The following is a 19,922-nucleotide window of genomic DNA, read 5'->3' as shown; positions in this document are numbered from 1 at the left end:
CCAGACCTCAGACAATACTACAAAGCTACAGTAATCAAAACAGAGTGGTATCAGCACAAAAACAGATATATGGATCAATGGAACAAATAGAGTGCCCAGAAATAAACCCATACACCTATGATCAATTAATCTTCAACAAAGGAGGCAAGAATATGCGATGGAGAAAAGACAGTCTCTTCAGCAAGTGGTGGTGGGAAAGTGGGACACCCCATGTAAATGAATGAAGTTAGAACACACCCTCATACTATACACAAAAATAAACTCCAAATGGCTTAAAGACTTAAATATAAAACATGATACTATAAAACTCCTAGAAAGGAACATAGGCAAAATATTCTCTGACGTAAATTGCAGCAATGTTTTATTAGGTCGGTCTCCCAAGGCAATAGAAATAAAAGCAAAAGTAAACAAATGGGACCTAATCAAACATAAACTTTTGCACAGTAAAGGAAACCATAAACAAAATGAAAAGACAACCTACGGATTGGGAGAAAATATTTGCAAACAATGCAACTGACAAGGGATTCATTTCCAAAATATACACACAGTTCATACAACTCAATATCAAACAAAGCAAAACAAAACAACCCAATCAAAAATGGTCAGAAGGTGCTTCCCTGGTGGCGCAGTGGTTGACAGTCCGCCTGCCGATGCAGGGGACACGGGTTCGTGCCCCGGTCTGGGAAGATCCCACATGCCGCGGAGCAGCTGGGCCCGTGAGCCATTGCCGCTGAGCCTGCGCGTCCAGAGTCTGTGCTCCGCAACGGGAGACGCCACAACAGTGAGAGGCCGGCGTACCGCAAAAAAAAAAAAAAAAAAAAAAAGGGCAGAAGACCTAGACATTTCTCCAAAAAAGACATACAGATGCCAACAGGCACATGAAAAGATGCTCAACATTGCCAATTATTAGAGAAATGCAAATCAAAACCATGAGGTACCACCTCACACTGGTCAGAATGGCCATCACCAAAAAGTCTACAAAAAAAAAAAAAAGTCTACAAATAATAAATGCGGGAAAGGATGTGGAGAAAAATGAACACTTCTGCACTGTTGGCGGGAATGTAAATTGGTGCAGCCACTATGGAAAACAGTAGGGAGGTTCCTTAAAAAATGAAAAATATAGTTACCATATGACCCAGCAATCCTACTCCTGGGCATATATCTGGAGAAAACTCTAATTCAAAAAGATACATGCACCCCAGTGTTCATAGCAGCACTATTTACAATAGCTAAGACATGGAAGCAACCTAAATGTCCATTGACAGATGAATGGATGAAGAAGATGTGGTGTGTGTGTGTGTGTGTGTGTGCGTGCGCGTGCATGTGTGTGTGTGTGCGTGCGCATATATATGGAATACACACAGTGGAATACTACTCAGCCATAAAACGAATGAAATAATGCCATCTGCAGCAATATAGATGGACCTAGAGATTATCATCCTAAGTGAAGCAAGTCATAAAGAGAAATCACCTATGAGATCACTTATATGTGGAATCTAAAATATGACACAAATGAGCTTATTTATGAAACAGAAACAGACTCACAGACACAGAAGGCAAACTTATGGTTACCAAAGGGAAAGGGTGGGGGAGGGATAAATTAGGAGTTTGGGATTAGCAGATACAAACTACTATATATAAAACAGATAGGGCTTCCCTGGTGGCGCAGCGGTTGGGAGTCCGCCTGCCGATGCAGGGGACACGGGTTCGTGCCCCGGTCGGGGAAGATCCCACATGCTGCGGAGCGGCTGGGCCCGTGAGCCATGGCCGCTGAGCCTGGGCGTCCGGAGCCTGTGCTCCGCAACGGGAGAGGCCACAGCGGTGAGAGGCCCGCGTACCACAAAATAAATAAATAAATAAATAAATAAATAAAATAGATAAACAACAGGGTTCTACTATATAGCACAGGGAACTATATTCAATTTCCTGTAATTAACCATATGAAGAATATGAAAAAGAATATATATACATGAATCACTTTGCTGTACATGAGAAATTAATGCAAGATTGTAAATCAATTATACTTCAATTAAAAAAAAATTATCTGGTTTAACCCCACAAGACAATTACTATTTTCATCTGCAGGTTACACTCAGAACTGAGGCTTAGAGAGCAGAGATCTGGACCAAGTAGAAAAGCTGACTTTTGTCTCTGTGAAATCGCTCCAGGCCGACTGACCTCTTGCCTCCTGATTCTGCCATCTGCCTGGATTGGTGAAGTACATACATTTAATTCCTCAAACATTTATCAGGTCCCCACATGTACTTGGCACTGTGCCAGGCACAGAAAAAAATCACCCCAGATATCTCTGACCCTATAATTTCAATGAGTAAGCCCCAGTGGATCCTACTCGAGCTGTGAGTTGGGCTGTAGCTCTAGACAAGGCCTGGACAAGACAATACCACTGCAGGCCACATGGCTCAGGCGGATCACATCCAGCCCCGCCGAGTCTAAGGTCCGTCTGGTCACCGAGGCCTCACATCTCTCTGTGTCTTATGCCCAAGGCATTTACAAGGGGCCTGGGTGATAGACGTTCTGCTGAGTCCAGGTAGTAGTTCTGCCCAAGGCTATGCCACAGAGGTCAGCAAGTGGACCCAGGCCTCTGCACAGACAGAGATGGGGCAAGAACTGCTGACACACAGAGGGTGAGGAGGAAGGGCTGGAGGAAGCCCTGGAGGAAGGGCTAAGTTCTTTACCTTTTTTGTGTTAGAAACTCCTTTGACATCTGGTGATGTTTACTGACATCTCCTCAGAATAAGATTTTTAAATGTGTAAAATAAAATAGGATTACAAAAGATTTTTATGAAAAGGGAAAGATGTCCATGAGTTACTACTGAATGAATAAAATCAAGTTACAGAAGAGCTTGTATAAGCTCTTTACACATTTATGAAGAGAAAAAGAGAGAGAGATTGGGAGAGGAGCAAGAGAGAGTGAAAAGGAGGAGGAGAGAGGAGAGGGAGGGAAGAAAGAAAGAGAGAAATAGAGGAAGAAAGGAAGGAAGGGAGGAAGAAAGAGGGAGGAAGGAAGAAAGGAAGGGAGAAAGGACAGAAGGAGAGAGAAAGAAAGGAAGGAAAGTAGGAAAACTATCTCTTTATACATATGGCTGGCGCTACCATCTTTCCCTGGTGCCTCAGTGGTTAAGAATCCGCCTGCCAATGCAGGGGACATGGGTTCGAGCCCTGGTCCAGGAAGATCCCACATGCCATGGGGCAACAAAGCCCGTGTACCACAACTGCTGAGCCTGCGCTCTAGAGCCCACGAGCCACAACTACTGAAGCCCGCACGCCTAGAACCCGTGCTCCGCAACAAGAGACGCCACCGCAATGAGAAGTCCTGAGAAGCCCGCACACTGAAACGAAGAGTAGCCCCTGCTCACCACAACTAGGGAAAGCCCGTGCGCAGCAACGAAGACCCAATGCAGCCAAAAATAAATAAATAAACAAATTAATTAATTAAAAGAAGAAAAAAATGAAAAGCATGGCAGGCCAATGGCTCCAGATCATGGTTCCCTTTAGCCCCCCAAATGGTCCCCTCAGGTCACAGCCAAAGCTCCTCATTCTTGTCACTACCTCCTCCCTTCTGACAGCTGGGATTTCACCCTGGGCCTATCCCTATAGCAGCTCCAACAGTACTGCATGGCCATCATCTCTGGATCTGCCTCCCTGTCGGACTATGGCTCTCTGCTCGTTGCTTACTCTGCCACTGTCAAAACAACCTGGTAACACCAAGTCCTCAGCACATGTCATTGCTCACTTTTTAGGATCTGTGAGAGCTACTGCTTAGTTGGAAGGCCACACAATGGGGCAGCCTGGTTCCTTTAAAGCTGTCACAGCCTTTTTTGCCGACCCCTAACATTTGCTTCCCTTTCTCAAGGTGTGGCAGTCAAACTTTCTCCCCTGGGAATTCTCTGGTGGTCTAGTGGTTAGGACTCTGCGCTTTCACTGCCGAGGGTGTGGGTTCAATCCCTGATCACGGAACTAAGATCCCATAAGCCATGTGGCATGGCCAAAAAAAAAACCCCAGAACAAAAAGCCTTCTCCTCTTTATCCAAACTTCCAGCGCCACCTCTCCCATATACCCTGGGGCCTCGTGCCACGCCCACCTCCTACAGTCCCCACCTCTGCCTACCAGCTCCTCCACCTGTTCTCAGCACCCCTCAAGGACTTTGCTCCTGCAGAGACACCTTTCTGGCCTCAATTGTTTCTTTTTTTTTTTTTTTTCTGCGGTACACGGGCCTCTCACTGCTGCGGCCTCTCCCATTGCGGAGCACAGGCTCCGGACGCGCGGGCCCAGTGGCCACGGCTCACGGGCCCAGCCGCTCCGCGGCATGTGGGATCCTCCCGGACCGGGGCACGAACCCGTGTTCAATTGTTTCTTTGTTGGCACTAGGTTACCCCTTGAGCATCTGAGCCTGCTCTTGATTCTCCTAACTCACACCTGCCACATTTCTCTCCCTCTCCTCAGGAATGCTTCAGTAAGGAGTCACCTGTGTGTCCTGCCTCCACATCCTCCTTTCCCTTTCACTCCCCAACTCTCTGCAAAATGCTTCGGTCAGTCCGTGAACCTGCCTGCCAAGGAACGTCCATTCAGTAGGTGTTTCTCAAGTTCCTGTTCTACATCAAGTGCTGTGTCAGGCAATGGGAAAATGAAGGTGACCAAACCAGTTCTGAACTCTTGGTGCTTGAACCAATGAACACATATACAAGTAAATAGAAAACGTAGAGTGTGGGAAAGTTCTATGAAGGAAGCAAACAGGATGAGAGGATGCAGAGTAACTGGGGAGATGGGGCAGAGGGTCTCTGTTTTAGATAGGGCAGGCCAGGGAGGCTTCTCCAAGCAAGCACGCTATCCAAAGAGCAGGGAAAACGTGGTACAGGTGGAGGGGATAGCAAGTGTAAAGGCCCTGAAGCAGGAACAGGTATTTGTGCTTGGCAGGAAAGAAAGAAGTCCATGGGTGTGGAGAAAAGTGAAGGATGAGGAAAGCATTGCCAAGATTAGGGGAGGTAAAGAGTTTATCTTTAATGCAAGGTGAAGTCCTTGCAGACTTTAAGTGACAAGATCTGATTTGTATCTTAAAAAGTGCCCTCAGGCCCCACTGCTGTGTGGAAATGAACTATAGGGGTAAGAGGTGGGGAAGGCAATAGAGTTATTAGGAGGCAACATTTACTTATTTTGGATGACAACAGGCATATCACATTTAATGCATCTAAAAAGAAACATCTGGAGGCTTCCCTGATGTTAGGACTTCGCCTTCCCATGTGGGGGGGTGGGGGGCTGGAGGGGGGTGCAGGTTCCATCCCTGGTGGGGGAGCTAAGATCCCACCATGCCTGGTGACCAAATAACCAAAACATAAAAGATATTGTAACAAATTCAATAAAGACCTTAAAAATGGTCCACATCAAAAAAAATCTTAAAAAAATAAAAAGAAACATCTGGATCACTGGCCCCCTCAAAATAAAGCAACAAGACCCCTGTCCCTCCCCCAATCTTCCCCATTTCTGTAAAAAGCACCATCTTCACGCACTTGTTCAAGCCAAAAACTTAGGGGCTACACAGGCCTTCTTGCTCTCGCCAATCTTCTGCGTCCCAAGCCCAGTCTACCCTCTTTCCTTACCCACTCCTATCCATCCCCCGTGCCCCCACTCAGCTCCAGGCACCATCCTGTCCCCTCCTGCACCAGACTCCTGACGGCTCTCCCTCCTCTGCCCGCTACAGTCCATTTTCCGCGCAGTAGCCAGAAATACTTTTTTAGGAACACGAATCTCCTGTTACCCCCTGCCTAACATGTATTCCTCAATGACTCCCTTCGCCTTCAAGACCTTTAATGAGACCTGGGACCCAAGTCAGGAGGAATATGAGGAGAAAGGAGAGGGGTCGGTAAACCTGAAGGAGCGAGGCCAGGCCCGTAGCACCACCTTCCCATCTGGCTTGTGTCCTCCGGGCTTAGGAACCTATCTTCACGGCGCTGGGGGAAGCTTTTCCAGTAGTCCCTTCCTGCCGCGACAAGCCGATTTCCCGTGATGCACCACGGCGTTCCTCTTCCTCTTCCGGTCCCAGGCGTTTCGGGATCTGCGGGCCCCGGTGAGTGCTAGCCGCGCGGTATCCGGAGCCATCCGTGACTCCCGGACGGCGGCGGGGTGCGTGGCCTTAGGGAGGACGGGGAGACCGGCTGCCTGGCTGTGGGGAGCGGAAGCCGCGGGGCGGGGACGTTGCTCGTGGGTTCTCAATGGATGGATGGGAGGGGGAGAATTCGGATTTGGGGGGAGAGCGCAGCCTTGCGGCTGGGGGGCTAGTTTCGAGGCACCATTACCTGAGTTTGGGAAGGGGAGACTGGCGTTGGGTCGTGCAGAATGAATCCGGGCTGGTGGAGGGCGCAAATGCAAGGCATCTGTGCTGAAGCCTCATTCAGGCTTCTGGCCTAACGTTCTTCTAGATCAAGGCGAAGAGGTAGGCCCGGCCCCGCGAGCCCCCAGCTCTGATCTCCACTCTCGTCCTCCAGTTGCAGACATGGCCAAGTCCAAGAACCACACCACGCACAACCAGTGTAAGTTCCCCTGGCCCAGCCTTCATCTAATGCCCCAGACCCTGGCAAAGATTAGGGATACTGGGCAGGGAAAGGAGGCACATTCCTACAGTGGGCCTGGGGCTGATTTTACTTTCAGCCAGCATTACCTATGGGGCTGTAGATTTAGAAGCCAGGGATCCGCTTGGGATAACCCACAGTGCTTTGCATTCAGTGGTAAGGGGCTTCTTAGACGGATCCCGAGTAAGGAGAAATTATGGTTCTCCCGGGCTTGCAGCTGTGATGGTGGTCTTACTAGAGGAAATCTCTTTTTTGGTCTAATTCCTTTTTTCCCCACAGCCCGAAAATGGCACAGAAATGGCATCAAGAAACCCCGATCACAACGATATGAATCTCTTAAGGGGGTGAGTGTGTGCGCCGAATCAGAAAAAAGTGTGTGTTTGGCTCCAGTTGCATGGTCAGGGTCTTTCATGTAGCTTAACTGTACTTCGTTTTGCCTGCACTTCATGCTGTGCCAGACCTGTAATAAAGCTTTACTTGGCCTTTACTGGCCCGAGTTGTAACCTGCCTCCTGAGAGCAGTTTGTCTGATCATCTCCCTTGCTCACTCAGAGCTTTTCAAGGGAAGGGGTGGTCTTGCCTGTGTACCCAGTACCTTGTGAGCCTTCCATTCCACTTTGACCACCCATATGACCTTGATCTGATGCAGTACTAGGCATGGAGGAGCCAGCTTCCCTTCCTGTGCTAGGGAGCTCTAAGGATTAGCCGAGAAGTCTGAGGCTGTGGGGTCTGAGCACAACTAAGTCTTGTCTCCACTTTGCTACTCCACTGTACTGTTGGTCTCTCCCCACCCCTTTCCCTTCCCTCCGTTGGTCCTTATTCTGCCTTGTTTGCTGTGAATCTGTTGTACTAACCTTAGTATTTGGCACCTTTTAAGGGTGAGGGGGTGGGGTGTCCGTGAGGGGGTTTCAGGAAAAACTCAACCAAAATCCTGCTGTAGGAATTTGTTCTTCCTTTCTGAGCTCTATTGGGCTCTAAGGGCCAGATATTTCTGCATTTACGGTTGACTTGAGGCTGTCTCAGCTCCCAGCAGGACTCGGCTGGCGCCTGATAGTCTCGTGGGTGCTGCTGTGGAGAGGGGCACCATGGGTGGCTTGGGGGCCCCTACATGCTGCACTTAACAGCCACCTGTACATTTTTTGTCTTCCAGGTGGACCCCAAGTTCCTGAGGAACATGCGTTTTGCCAAGAAGCACAACAAGAGGGGCCTGAAGAAGATGCAGGCCAACAACGCCAAGGCCGTAAGTGCACGTGCTGAGGCTATCAAGACTCTCGTAAAGCCCAAGGAGGTCAAGCCCAGGATCCCAACGGGCGGCAGCCGCAAGCTCAGTCGACTTGCCTACATTGCTCACCCCAGGCTCGGGAAACGTGCTCGTGCCCGCATCGCCAAGGGTCTCAGGCTCTGCCGGCCAAAGTCCCAGGCCAAGGCTCAAACCAAGGCGAAGGCTGCAGGTGCCGCTGCGGCTCCGGCTGCGGCTCCAGCTCCGGCTCCAGCTCCCAAAGGTGCCCAGGCCCCCACAAAGGCTCCAGAGTAGAGACCTTTGTCTGCCAATGTGAGGACAGAAGGACTGGTGTGACCCCTGGGCTGCTGTCTGCATGGGGCTGGTGTCCTCCTGTGCTATTTGTACAAATAAACCTGAGGCAGGATCTTTCAGTCACGTGGGGTCGGTGCCTACATTTTGTGTGGGAAAAGAGTTTAGCCTTCCTTGGATGGCAGGGTGTGGGTGGGAGTCAGGGGAAATAGGGCCTTGGAGTGCCAGAAGGGGACCTAGTAAATGAGGAGTGGTTGGGTGCCTTAGGGACACTGGGGCACATAGCTTGCTGGACTGGGCAGGCTGGTGAGGACAGAGAAAAACCCCAAACATCCCTGTCAGGTCTTAAAACTTACCCAGAAGAAAAGGGAGGACCCATAAGAATTCTGCACTCTGGCCTGGGGAGTTCTAGGTTCCTAGCGTGCCTGGCCAGCATTCACTGCTCTGAGTTGTACAGTCCCCCAAGTTCTAGGGCTCCTGGGAGGCCAAGCAATGGTGGCACTGCCTTACTTGCATGACTGTGCTGTATTCTTTGCCCCCTGGATCAGGTGCTTCACCAGCAGTCTTAGCCCTCAGAACAGCCAATGAAGCACTGTTCCTGGTCACACTAGATCTTCATCTGTAGTCCAACTCTGGGCACTGGGGAGGCTCAAAGAGTTGTTGTTAATGCTGGGGCAACAGGTGTGACCCATGGTGTATGATCTCTCATCTCTGATGTAGGTGTTACTATTATCTTTGAAACCCTGCTCCGTGAACATCCTTGCTGTTAGTACTTCAGAAGTGGTCCCTGTCCACACAGACTTTATTATTGGGCAGGGGGGAAGAAGGGTCCTTGGCACTGATCGGGGTGGAGGTTGGAGAGCGCGGGGCTCAGCTTTCGCTGGGCAGGGTGGGCACGCTGGCCAGGGCAGGCAGCAGCCGAGTGTATATGTCGATCCCGCGGAGGAACATGGCCTCATGCAGCCGTTCATCGTGGTCGTGGAGCAGCACGGGTGTGTGGTTCATGGGTGAGAAGCCCAGAGCTGGGACCCCCACCTGCAGGGGGCAACAGGAGCCGTTAGGGGGAAGGCCAGCACCCAGGACCATTCCACTGCCCACCCTACTGCAAGCAGCTCACCGCGCGAAGATAGCGGCTGTCTGTGGCAGCGGGGAAGATCTCCGGCTCCAGGGTGAGGTTCCTGTAGAGGGAAGAACCTGGTGAATGTGGAGGCAGAGAGGGGAGAGGGCAAGGGAACGGTTGAAGGAGCAAAGGAAGGTGGGAGGGAGGGAAGGGGAGGGGGGGCTGGCCAGTGTGCTCACATGTCCTTGCAGACCCCACTAAAAGCTGCCCACCAGGGGTCTGAATCATCAGTAGATGTCACTCGGGGCTCTGTCCATTTCTGTGGGGAGAAGGATGGCAGGATCAGGACAAGGCCTGGGCATCTTGCCCTATTCTTCATAGGGTAGGCTGCGCCTGGCACGGGGCACACACCCACCTACTCAGACATCCAGCTGGCCAGTCCAGCAACAGGCCCTCTTTCAGTCTCTCAAAGGTCACAGGTCTGGGACCTTCTGTGCCCTCCACTTCCTGTCCATCCTCAGATCCTTCCTAAGTGCCCCTTCCTCAAGATGGCACTCCCAGACCCCTCAGACTGGTCAAATACTCCAGTTACAGGTTCACAGTTATGAGGTCCCACCCTTTCCTGGACCACATGTTTTCACACTTACATAAAAGTAATACATAATTTTTTGATTCATGTCTATTCCTCCCTTCATTGTGTAAAGACTATGAGGGCAAAAACTTGTCTAATTTCACTCCCTAGTATTCCCCAGCACCCAACAGTGGCCTACACAACTAACGCTTGTTGGTGAACAAAACATGTCTCTCACAGCTAAAGCCAGGATGTATGCAGGCACACCAAACGTACACTCCTGCAGTGACACATGCGGCAAGCCCAGCCTCCCCAGCTCCTACAACTCCCCTGTTGTAGGTTCCCCAGTCCACACCTGAGCAAACTCGAAGGTGACCCCTTCGCCAGCTGCCTGGCACCAGCCCTGCAGCTGCTCCTCGAAAGCCTGTGAGAAGGGAGATGAGTTGACCCCTCAGGCTCTCCCTGAGCCTCTAGGACAGGGCTGAGGACCCAGGCTCCCTCCTCCAAACCCAGGTGGAGATGGCACCTTCAGGTCCACATCTGGTGCCACGCGGAAGTCAAAGCTGGCGCTCATAGTGGCAGGTACCACATTATAGGCTACACCACCCTCTAGCTTAGTCAGGTTCACGGAGGTTACGGCCCCCTGCTTCAGTTGAGGGTCTGACTGGAGCCTGTGGTGGGGGGCAGGGGCAGCAGCAGCAAGGGGGAAGAACAGATAAAAAGGGGGCTCAGCCCCCCTCCTCTCCTGCGTAGCCTCCCAGAGCCCCGTGCCCTTTCCCAGGCTGCCTCACCTCTGCCTCTCCTCCTCCCGAAAAGCCAGGATGGAGCTCACAACCTTGTGCTAGGAGAGTGAGGTTAGATGTGAGAGTGGCCCCAGGACAGCCTCGGGAACTCCCAAACTCCCTCCCCGTATGCCACACACCAGCTTCTCTGCTGCCGTGTCCTCAATGAATCGTGAGCCGTGGCCTGGCTTCCCGGTGCTTGTGACCTGCACCCCTGGGAGACGCAGGGGGAAGGGGGTGTCTTCAGTATGGGAGAGGCTGGAAAAGCAACCAGCCCTGGGATGGGCCCGGGGTCTTCCCCTCATTCCAGGCTCCTCTGCCAGGTCTCTGCCCGCCTCAGAATGCACAGTGTAGAGCTGGTTTCTGCCCATGGTTAGGGCCTCCCTTCAGAAGCTCAGGAAAGAGATGCCCAGGTAGGAAGGGGCTGGGAGGCAGAGGCCCTGGGTTCAAGGCCTACTCAGGCCCCAACTTGCTGTGGAACCCTTGGCGGGCCCCTGCCCCTTCTGGCCCAGTCTCCCATCTGCACAGTGACCCCCAACGTCCAAGTGCATACTCACACCAGGGGCTCCGCTCACTGTAAAAGACAGTGAAGGCGTCAGTGGGGTTGGCCAGGCCTGAGGAGGAAAAGGTTGTCCAGGCCTGAGAGGGTGGAGCGGCCCAGCCCCCACTAGCAGCCTCCCTATCTCCTGCTGGCCAGTCAGGGTCCTGCCACCCTGCTCACCCTCATCCAGGGCGAAGCCAGCCCTCAGGGCCTGGAACTCGGGCCGCTTCACAAACAGCTCCATGCCTTGGTGACCCCCAATCTCCTCATCTGTAAAAGAAGCAGGAATGTGAGATAGGGGGTGCCCCAACACTCTCCCCACCCCTGAAGGTGCCCCTCCTCGAGTCACTCCTACCTGGCACAAAGGTCATGTGGATGGTTCTGGGGAAATGGTGGCCCTCAACCTTCAGCCTCCTCACAGCCTCCAGATACCTGAGGGGCAGTAAGAGGGTGTAAGCCAGGTGCTGGGGGGGAGCCATCAGAGCAGGCAGGCTGCAGCCTTGGGCCGTGCTCTGCCACAGCCTAGCAGGTGACTCCAGAAAGTCTCTGTCCCTGTCTCCCCATCCATGCAATGGTCATAGCGGGAATTCCCGCCCAAGGTAAGGGGTCAAGATGTTCCTTGGCCTTGATGTTCTCCAAGCACACCTGGGTCCTGGGTCAATCCAACGGGCCAGTGGGGAAACTGGGAATGAAGGACACTCACTGGATGCTGACACACTTCATGTCCTGGGCACCCCTGCCATAGATGTAGCCGTCAGCATCCTTGAAGGCTTCAAAGGGGTCATGACTCCAATGTTCCTGAGGGCAGGGGCAGGAAGAGGGACCCAAGCACCAAATGTAGTCGTTAATCCACTCTGCTCAACTGTGGCCCTGCCCAGGGAGCAGGTGCCCTAGGAGCCCACATAGGGCTGAAGAGGGCAGCTGACAGCCATCCCTCATCTCTGCCTCCCACCACCAACCCCGCCTCTGGCATACCCCACCCCTGGCATGGAATAGCTACTGGGCAGAGGCTGCTTGATTGAGTGGAGTAATGCTCTATGAGGTCGAATCAGTGCCAGGACCAGCATCGTGGGACCCCTGCAGTCGAATGGGGGATCTGTACCATCTTTGTCCCCAAGGGTGTTCCACTCCCTACACCCCCCGCACCTTGAAGACAGGCACCACATCGGTGTGGGAGTTGAGCAAGAGGGAAGAGAGTCTGGGGTTGGTGCCTGGCCAGGTCAGCACAGTCACCACACGGCCAGCTGCCACCTGGAGAGGGCCAGGAGGAGGGGTCGTCAGTGCACGGTGAGGAGCTGCCCCAGGCCTACCTCCCCTACCCATGCAGGGCCACAGGCTCACCTCCACTTTCTGACAGCCCAGGCCCAGTTGGCAGGCTCTCTCCTCAAGGAAGGCCACGGCAGCCCCTGGGAACACAGACAGCCTTGCTGCTGCTTCTGCCTCCCCACACCTCCCACGGGCCCAGGCAGAGATGGGGGTACATCCAGAGAAGGGAGCAGACCCCAGCCTCAACACAATTCCACATCCGTCAGAGACATCTGCATCGCTGTCCCCAAGGAAGAAGACATTTTTGGCCAGTGACCCTTTGTAGAAGGCCAGGTGGGAAGTCCAGAGTGAGAAGCAGGTGTCATTGTTACCTTCCTTAATGATGGGGAAACTGGCGCGGAGACATAAGGCTCACCCACTGTTTCCCAGCTGGTAAATCACAGAGCAGGGATTTGGATTGGACCCCAGTACACAGTTCCCAGCCACCAAGCCTGATTCCCCGAAGGTCTGTGGCCCTTGTTCAGCCCCAGTAGGCTTCCGGGGGCCTCTTCTTCCCTTCCCCAACCCCAAGTGCTGGAGAGTAGGTGAAGTTGTTCCCTATTTAACTGCCAGTTGTAACTTTTGGAGCAGCACAGCCTGGATGGGGTGCTGAGCTGTCTGCTGACCTAGGGAACGGCTTAGAGGAATGGAGGCGCCATTTGAGGCAGAAGATTAGGCTCAGCTGGGTGACAGGGGTTGGCGCCTGGTTTAGAGCACAGTCCCCGCCCCTGATGCCCCACCACAGGTCCTCCTGGAACCGCCGCGTTCTCACCGTAGTCGGGCTCGGGTTGGACGGTGCGGATGCGCAGGTACTGACGGAAGAGCGTCACGGATGGGTGCTCGCCCTCACGACGCTTGCTGGCCATGGCGCTGCCCTGCCGTGGTGAGCTAGGGGCAAAGCGAGTGGCTACCTACCCCTCCCCGCCGCTGCGGCTGGTGGGCTCCATTTACACGCAGTCCCTCCCCAGGGCGGTTCCCCGGCCGCCCCGCAGGGAGAGAATACCTTGTTTCGGAGCCCCCAGTTACAGAGGCCCCATTCTGTTTCAGGCGCTGTGCTGGCCACTTTCAACACATTTCCTTATTTAATCCCCCAAGGAACCCCATGAAGTTCGTGCCTCTGAAAGCCCACATTACAGAGGAAAAAGCTAAGACAGATTCAGAGACACCTAGAAAGTAGCTGAGCCACGTTTGAAACCAGACATTGACTCCCCCCGCCCTCCTCAAAAAAATTCTCCCAGTTGCCCGGATTTCAGGTCAGGGAGCCCTAGATCCCTCTACCCCTCTCCACGGCCCCCCACCTCACTCTCTGTTGGTCTCGGGCCCGCGTTCCCCTCTCGGCGTCCGCCCTGGACTGTGGGCGGGACTCCAGGTCCTGCGAGGTCTCCGGATCAGAACTGCCGCGGTCCGCCCACCACGTGGCCGGACCCCGCAGGGCGGGACCGAAGACTGCGAATCAGGGCCGTCCCAATCTCTAAGGCCCAGTGACCGTGGGCGTCTCCGCCAGCCAGTGGTTCCAGCCTCCGCCACTTACATGAGGCTGGGATTCAGGGGCCCACCCCGGGGCAGCTGCCTCCGCCGCCGGCTCCGCCCTGCAGCCGATAGCGAGCTACAGGCTGGCCCCGCCCCCTCAGGCCCCGCCCTTGGCCCTGGGCAGTGGGCCCCACCTCCCGCAACCTCCCGATTGGGCCAGAAGGGAGGAAGGCGGGCACTGACCGGAAACTTCGCAGCTGCCCCCTTGAGCGCCCCCTCGCTCTCAGAGTACAGCTTTGAAAAGTCCTGCTGGGTCTGGCCCCGGCCTGCTCCACCACCCCCTCCCGCGAGTCTTGGACTTCTCCCCTCCTCACGCCTCAGCTCCTCAGGGGCGGCCTCCCTGACTGCCTCAATGCTCCCTGTGTGGAGAGGTTATTGGTTAATATCTGTGAGCTCCAAGATGCTGGTCCATGTACCCGCAGGATTCTGTCCCTGGCAGGGGACAGAACAGACGGACAGCGTGCCAGGAATGAAGGATAAATGAACGGATGGGCGCATATGTGATCGCACCACTGTGTAGGCAAATCTGTGTATCAGTGGGTGACTGTGTGTATGACAATGTGAGTGAGATGGTGGTTGGGTGTGACAGAGGATGGCACGATGAGAGGATGTAATCGTGACGCTGTATGACAGAATGAGAGGTGGGAAACTGCACAAAAGCATACGTGTGGCACCTTCTTGGCTGACCCTGTGCCAGGCTCCCTGGCTCTTCTGCAGCCACTGGAGAGGGAAGATAAAGAGGCACAGGTGTCCCACTGGCCACCCACAGGCTGCACACAGTTGTAGCTGCCCATTTGTGTGTCCGGCTGTCCTTTGTACTCTCAGCCAGTTCTGCCCTCAGTTCCAGGGGCTGAATCAGCTTGGGGAGGGGTGGGGTTGAAGACTTCAACCTCTGGGCACAGAGGAGGCAGGCTGGCAGGGTAGGGTAGGGTCCATCCAACCCTCGTGAGGTTTAAGTCAGACTGCTGACCCACAGATTCCCAGGGGCAAGCAGGCTATTGTTGGGGACCAGGGCAGGCCATCCCAAAATGTGCCTCTGGCATGTTGATTATTTTGAATTAAAGTCACTTGAGAAATGTCCAATGCAAAAGAGACATTCTGACCCTCCTTTCTGTCTCCCTGAAAACAATAAATCTCTATACAAAAGGTACACTCCCTGCATCTGGAGGTAGGACACTCTGATTTCCGGAGATAGGGAATTCAGGCTGAGAAGCCTGTATGAACAAACCTTGTTAATTCTTTAATTTACTACCCCCAAGCCCACTCTGTTTAGATTCTTTACTAATTGAGCAGCCAAAATATGCTTCTTTGTCCTGTCAAGTCCTCACAAATTTATTCTTTGTCTAAAAAGTATAAAAGCTGCCTGCTCTGGCCACTTCTTAGGTCCCATTTCTACGAGACCTCCTTGCACATGATTAAAATTTCTTTTTCTCCTATTAATCTGTTTTGTGTCAATTTTATTGTTAGTCCAGCCAAGAACTCAAGAGGGGTAGAGGGGGAAATTTCCCTCCTCCCACTACTGTGTTACTTATTAAACCACATTCTCCACCCCATCTTTACAAATCTTGCTCCCTTCGGCCATAGGTCCTCTATTCCTGACTCACTCAACTCAGCCGCTAGACCCTGGATTTCCCACCAATCCCAGTGGTCATTCAGCAGTAGTAACACCCCCTCTCCATGACACTCCCACGTCGCCAGCCCAGTATGGCCAAGTGCTCTGCTTAACCAGACTCAATCCTAAAACCACTTTCTGAGCTAGGTGTTACCATCATGCCCATTTTACAGATGAGGAAACTGAGTCAGAGTAGCCACTCAGCAGCCATCTAGTAAGTAGCGCATGTCCTTAGCCTTCCCAGGCTTCTGGAGCAATCCCTCCAGCTCTCAGTCCCAAAGCAGTCCCAGACTTGCCTCCAACTCTAACCCCACCTGCATTAACGCCAGGAAACAGAACCTGTCACTCCCTAGGCATAACAAAAATGCTTTCTTTTATTGTGCCTCTGAGATGAAATGAGAGGTCCTGACTGGGCCTGGCCCTCTGGTCTCTACCCTCCAACCCCAGGGGCTGCCTCCCTGGTGGAGACTGGTCCAGATCCTCCAAGCTCAGGCCAGGCCTGGGGCCTGGACAGTGGGTGAGCTCAAGGCAGATGGTCAAGGAAGGCAAGAAGGACGAGGTGGAAGTCTTGTGGTTTGTGGAGGTAGCAGGCATGGCCTGCATCGCGCAGCTTCACCACAGAGTGGTTAGGCAGGTGGCGGAGCTGCCGCAGTGACTCCCAAGCCAGGACGCGGTCCAGCTCCCCATACAGGATGAGAGTCGGGGTCTGCAGGGCAAGGCAAGGGGCTGTGATCCTGGGGCCTGATGGGGACTGGCCCTCAAGCCACCTCCTTAGGAAATCTTCCCTATACACCCCATCTCTCCCATCCAGATCAAGGATGGGGCCATGTGTCCTCCAAGTAAGATCTGAGGCCTTTCCCCCATGACTTGAGCCAGGGACAGGAAGCCAGGACTTTTGGAGACCCTCCTCCCAGTACCTTCACGGCCTGGAATTGTTCTTGGGTGTAGTTCTGGGTGGACGCAGGTGCAATGGGCACGAATCCATGCAGCTGGTGGTGGCCTTGCATCAGGAAGGGCAGGGCATAGCAGCCACTCAGTGAAGGGCTCACCAGCACGACATTCTGCACCTCTAGGTCCTGCAGCACTCGCTCCAAGAGCTGTGCCCGCCCTGCCTCTGTGCTTGCCTCCTTCGAAGGTGCCGAGTTCCCAAAACCTGGGAACAGCAGAAGGCACCAGCTGAGGGAGGCTGGGAAGGAGGTCAGGACTTCCTGCCCACCAGAGTGAGGGAAAGAGATGGGGGGCAGTGGCATATAGCATCTGCTACCCCGAACTTCCTAGACGTTACTTTTGTACTGTGATAGGGCTGCTAGAAAACCATCTTTCATTCATCATGTTGGCAAAACTAAAAAGACTGATAATACACAGTGTTAAGGAAGATGTGGACACTTTTGTACATGACTGGAGGGTAAATCCACACAGCATTTTTGGAGGGTAAGATAATATTCGTCCAAAAACTTTAAATGTGTGTCCTTCGACCCATCAACTGGCCTTGATGGCTACCCTACAGAAATTATTGCCCACATGCTCAAAGAAGCATGTCCAAAGACGCTTCAGCTTCCTTACTTGAGCATTTCAACTGACACTGAAAACTCTAAAGCAGGCTACACAGCCACCAGTCGAGGAGTGGCCAGATAAAACCTGTTCATCCCTCTGATGGCACACACTATGGAGAGGGAGGGTCACAGTGCCTGGCATGACCCATGAGACATGGTAGAGGAGAAGAAAACTAGGCTGCAGATAGATTCACTAAGCTGGCAGGACACCAGTCATGTTTACAGCCCCCACCAAACAACCCTGTATCTCTAGGCATGGAAACGCCCAAAGAGGGCCTGGCACCCTCAAACTGCTTAGAGAAGTGAGAGGGAGAGAAACATGGCATGGGTCTCTGAGGGCATCACTCTTGGTTGATTTTTTAATGACAAGAATAATAGCAAAAATCATTTGTACAGCTGAAAAAACAAAAAGCTACCTAGTTTGTCATAAAAAGGACAGTGAGATCTCCCCATGCAATCGCTTGTGAGGCAGGTCATGTTGCTAACTGCTCTGTGACATGCAACAATCCACACTGTAGTTTTCAAGGTAGAAAATAAAAAACACAGAGCTTTTCGTGTTGACACTTTGTGTTGTGACTTGCCACTGCTTGTTCAGACACTGGGGTCCAGATGCTCCCCAGCCACAACTTAGGGCTTTCCTATCCCTCCAGTTCTCCCCTCTGGCATGCTGTCCCCATGTCCCTGCTGCACGTTACCTCCTTAGACCCAGGGGTGGGGGCTCTCACCTGGAAGGTCAAGGGCCACGGCCCGGTAGCCCCTCTGTGCCAGCAGCTGCAGTGTGCCCAGCTGCTCCCATGTCCGGGAGTTAAAGGCCTTTCCGTGGAGCAGTACCACATCCACCCTGTGGGCACACAGGGGAGTGTGTGTTCTGGGGGTTCTTTCTTCCCAGGCTTCTCCCACTGCCCTCCCAGGCCCTGAGTACTTTGAGCTGAGCTGGGGGACCCACACAGGGACTCCCCGCGGACCTAGTCCTTCCACTACACCCTGGGGTCAGCACCCACCTGTGGGCCTGGTGAAGTGGGAGCACCTCGCGGTAAAAAATGGGGGAGCTGCCAGGGGTGAGACCAGCCAGGATTGTGACATTGGGGTCTCCCCAGAGCCAGGAGGTCTGCTCAGGGGGTCCTGGCAGCCCCACATACAGTAGCAGCATGAACAGCAGGCCCAGGCCCAGCAGGGTGACCTGGGACCGGGTCATGGAGGTCTGTACCACAGTCTGGAGGAGGAGAGGAGAGGGAGAAGAGGGTAGGGCTGAGCCCCTGCAAGGTCCCCTGGACCCCATTCTCAAATCCCACCCAGGAGTGCCCAGCAGAGGAAAAGCTCAGCCCTTGCCCTCTCCTCTGCTCCAGGCAAGGATCTGAGGGTTCACACCCAACTACTCCACATGCCAGGGCAAGGGCTCAGATACCCTAAAGCGTGAGGAGCATCTGAGATGTCCTCTTGGCATCAGTGGCCACCATCATCCTTGTGCCAGCTAAAACCACTTCCATTCATCAAGTGCTTATGATAGCCAGGCCCTGTGCTTGGCCCTTCACCTGTAACGACTCATGAACCCACACAAAAACACTAGGGAGCAGGTATTATAGGTCTCTTATAGATGAGGAAACTGAAGCTCAGAGAGGTAAATTCTCTTACCCAAAGCGCAGAGTAGCAAGCAGGGGAACTGGGACTTGAGCCCAGCGCTGGGCTCCTAACCACCAGGCCACACTCAAGTTTGCCAAGGAGGAAACCAAGGCTGTGAGGTGACGGATGAACTCGTGGACAGAGTGCTGAGAGTCATCAAAGGTGAAAGACATCAAAGAGTAAAGCGATGTCCCACTGAGGGCATGTTTTGAAATGGTTCTTTTTATCACACTGCATATAATAATGCTAAAATCAGAATGTGTTTTACCACTGATGGGAATATTTAATGCTCTACCCCAGCTGATATTAAGTGGGAAGAGAGCTCATGGAGACTATCCTTTATGGAGGAAATGCCTAGGCATGAGGAGGTATGCGGCTAGGGAGAAGCATGGCACATCTAGAAGTGGAAAGGGAGCCATGGAGGCTGGAGAGACAAATGCCTCCCACCCCCCAGCTTCACGCCAAATGACCTGCTTCATGGACTGCTCTAGTCTGAGTCCTTTGCCAGCCCAGAAAACGGACCTCAGTATCCAGGACCCAGACAGAGCAGTTAGCCCTGCCTTTGAGACTCTGCTCTACCAATTCCTGGCTGTGTGCCTTGTCAGTAAAATGGGGAGGATAACCTGGCAGCTGCCCTCCCAAGACTCCTGTGAGATTTCGGTAATACAGTGGACCTGACCAGGAGCTGTCTTATCATTTCTTGGGTCTAGGGTGAGCAGGCCTGCCTTGTTCCCAGATTCCAGTAAACAGGTCTTTATTGAGTGTCGGCTGGGCGCTGGCTGGAGTTCAGGGCTGGGGAATCACCTCGGATCCCCCCACCCCCCCACCCCTCCCAGAACGAGAAGGCTTGTTTCCCAAGCCCCCACCCCCAGGCTCAAGGGTCAGGTGGTGACTGGGCAGTGGCAGCCCCTCTGGGGCTGATGGAGGACCAGATGCTGAGTGGAGGAAAAGCACGCTCCTCTCTTCTTTCTGACCACGACCAGCCTCGGACGCAAGCCTGCAACGCGAGGCAGCCTAGGTTCCCACCAGGCAGAGCATCCGCGCTGAACCTCTCCTCTGGTGGGCCTGGTGCCCTGGGGCACCTCTCCTGGTAGGGAGGGACGGGACTTCAGCCGTTGCTATGGCAACCCAGGCAGCTGGCGCACTAGACCACAGTACGCTACAGATATGAGGGGAGGGGAGGGAGGCGCTGTACCCGCGTTAGGTCCTTGGCATACGCGTCGACAATGACAC

The 19,922-nt window shown here is 53.5% G+C and overlaps 3 protein-coding genes across 6 annotated transcripts; 1 reads left to right on the top strand and 2 right to left on the bottom strand.

Moving 5' to 3' along the window:
• Positions 1 to 6,050: 6,050 nt before the first annotated feature.
• On the top strand, positions 6,051 to 8,241 carry RPL29 (ribosomal protein L29). Of its 2 annotated transcripts, none has more exons than XM_029241632.1 (4): positions 6,051 to 6,083; positions 6,502 to 6,546; positions 6,865 to 6,929; positions 7,735 to 8,241. In XM_029241632.1, the coding sequence occupies exons 2-4, from the start codon at positions 6,510 to 6,512 to the stop codon at positions 8,116 to 8,118; spliced, it is 486 nt and encodes a 161-aa protein (XP_029097465.1). In that variant the 5' UTR covers positions 6,051 to 6,083; positions 6,502 to 6,509; the 3' UTR covers positions 8,119 to 8,241. The 2 variants fall into 2 exon arrangements, with proteins under 2 accessions (XP_029097465.1, XP_029097463.1); XM_029241630.1 differs by having other exon boundaries at positions 6,056 to 6,083; positions 6,436 to 6,546.
• A 638-nt stretch (positions 8,242 to 8,879) lies between these two features.
• ACY1 (aminoacylase 1) lies at positions 8,880 to 16,657 on the bottom strand. Of its 2 annotated transcripts, none has more exons than XM_029244025.1 (15): positions 16,434 to 16,657; positions 13,147 to 13,262; positions 12,411 to 12,475; positions 12,216 to 12,320; positions 11,773 to 11,867; positions 11,425 to 11,501; positions 11,250 to 11,339; positions 11,086 to 11,142; positions 10,669 to 10,742; positions 10,538 to 10,587; positions 10,273 to 10,417; positions 10,102 to 10,170; positions 9,415 to 9,494; positions 9,233 to 9,293; positions 8,880 to 9,150 (listed from the first exon to the last, which is right to left on the bottom strand). In XM_029244025.1, exons 2-15 carry the CDS (start codon positions 13,238 to 13,240, stop codon positions 8,986 to 8,988), a joined length of 1,227 nt encoding a protein of 408 aa, XP_029099858.1. In that variant the 5' UTR covers positions 13,241 to 13,262; positions 16,434 to 16,657; the 3' UTR covers positions 8,880 to 8,985. The 2 variants fall into 2 exon arrangements, with proteins under 2 accessions (XP_029099858.1, XP_029099857.1); XM_029244024.1 differs by lacking the exon at positions 16,434 to 16,657 and adding an exon at positions 13,673 to 15,616.
• ABHD14A (abhydrolase domain containing 14A) lies at positions 15,865 to 19,501 on the bottom strand. 2 transcript variants are annotated; one of them, XM_029244031.1, is made up of 5 exons: positions 18,475 to 19,501; positions 18,071 to 18,282; positions 17,795 to 17,910; positions 16,434 to 16,669; positions 15,865 to 16,222 (listed from the first exon to the last, which is right to left on the bottom strand). In XM_029244031.1, exons 1-5 carry the CDS (start codon positions 18,511 to 18,513, stop codon positions 16,040 to 16,042), a joined length of 786 nt encoding a protein of 261 aa, XP_029099864.1. In that variant the 5' UTR covers positions 18,514 to 19,501; the 3' UTR covers positions 15,865 to 16,039. The 2 variants fall into 2 exon arrangements, with proteins under 2 accessions (XP_029099864.1, XP_029099863.1); XM_029244030.1 differs by having other exon boundaries at positions 18,071 to 19,501.
• Positions 19,502 to 19,922: the final 421 nt, after the last annotated feature.

This window comes from Monodon monoceros, unplaced genomic scaffold (assembly GCF_005190385.1).
Source record: "Monodon monoceros isolate NGI ecotype Baffin Bay Population unplaced genomic scaffold, NGI_Narwhal_1 Super_Scaffold_3, whole genome shotgun sequence".
NCBI classification, from domain to species: domain Eukaryota; kingdom Metazoa; phylum Chordata; class Mammalia; order Artiodactyla; family Monodontidae; genus Monodon; species Monodon monoceros.
This window is presented reverse-complemented; position numbering and strand designations above follow the sequence as displayed.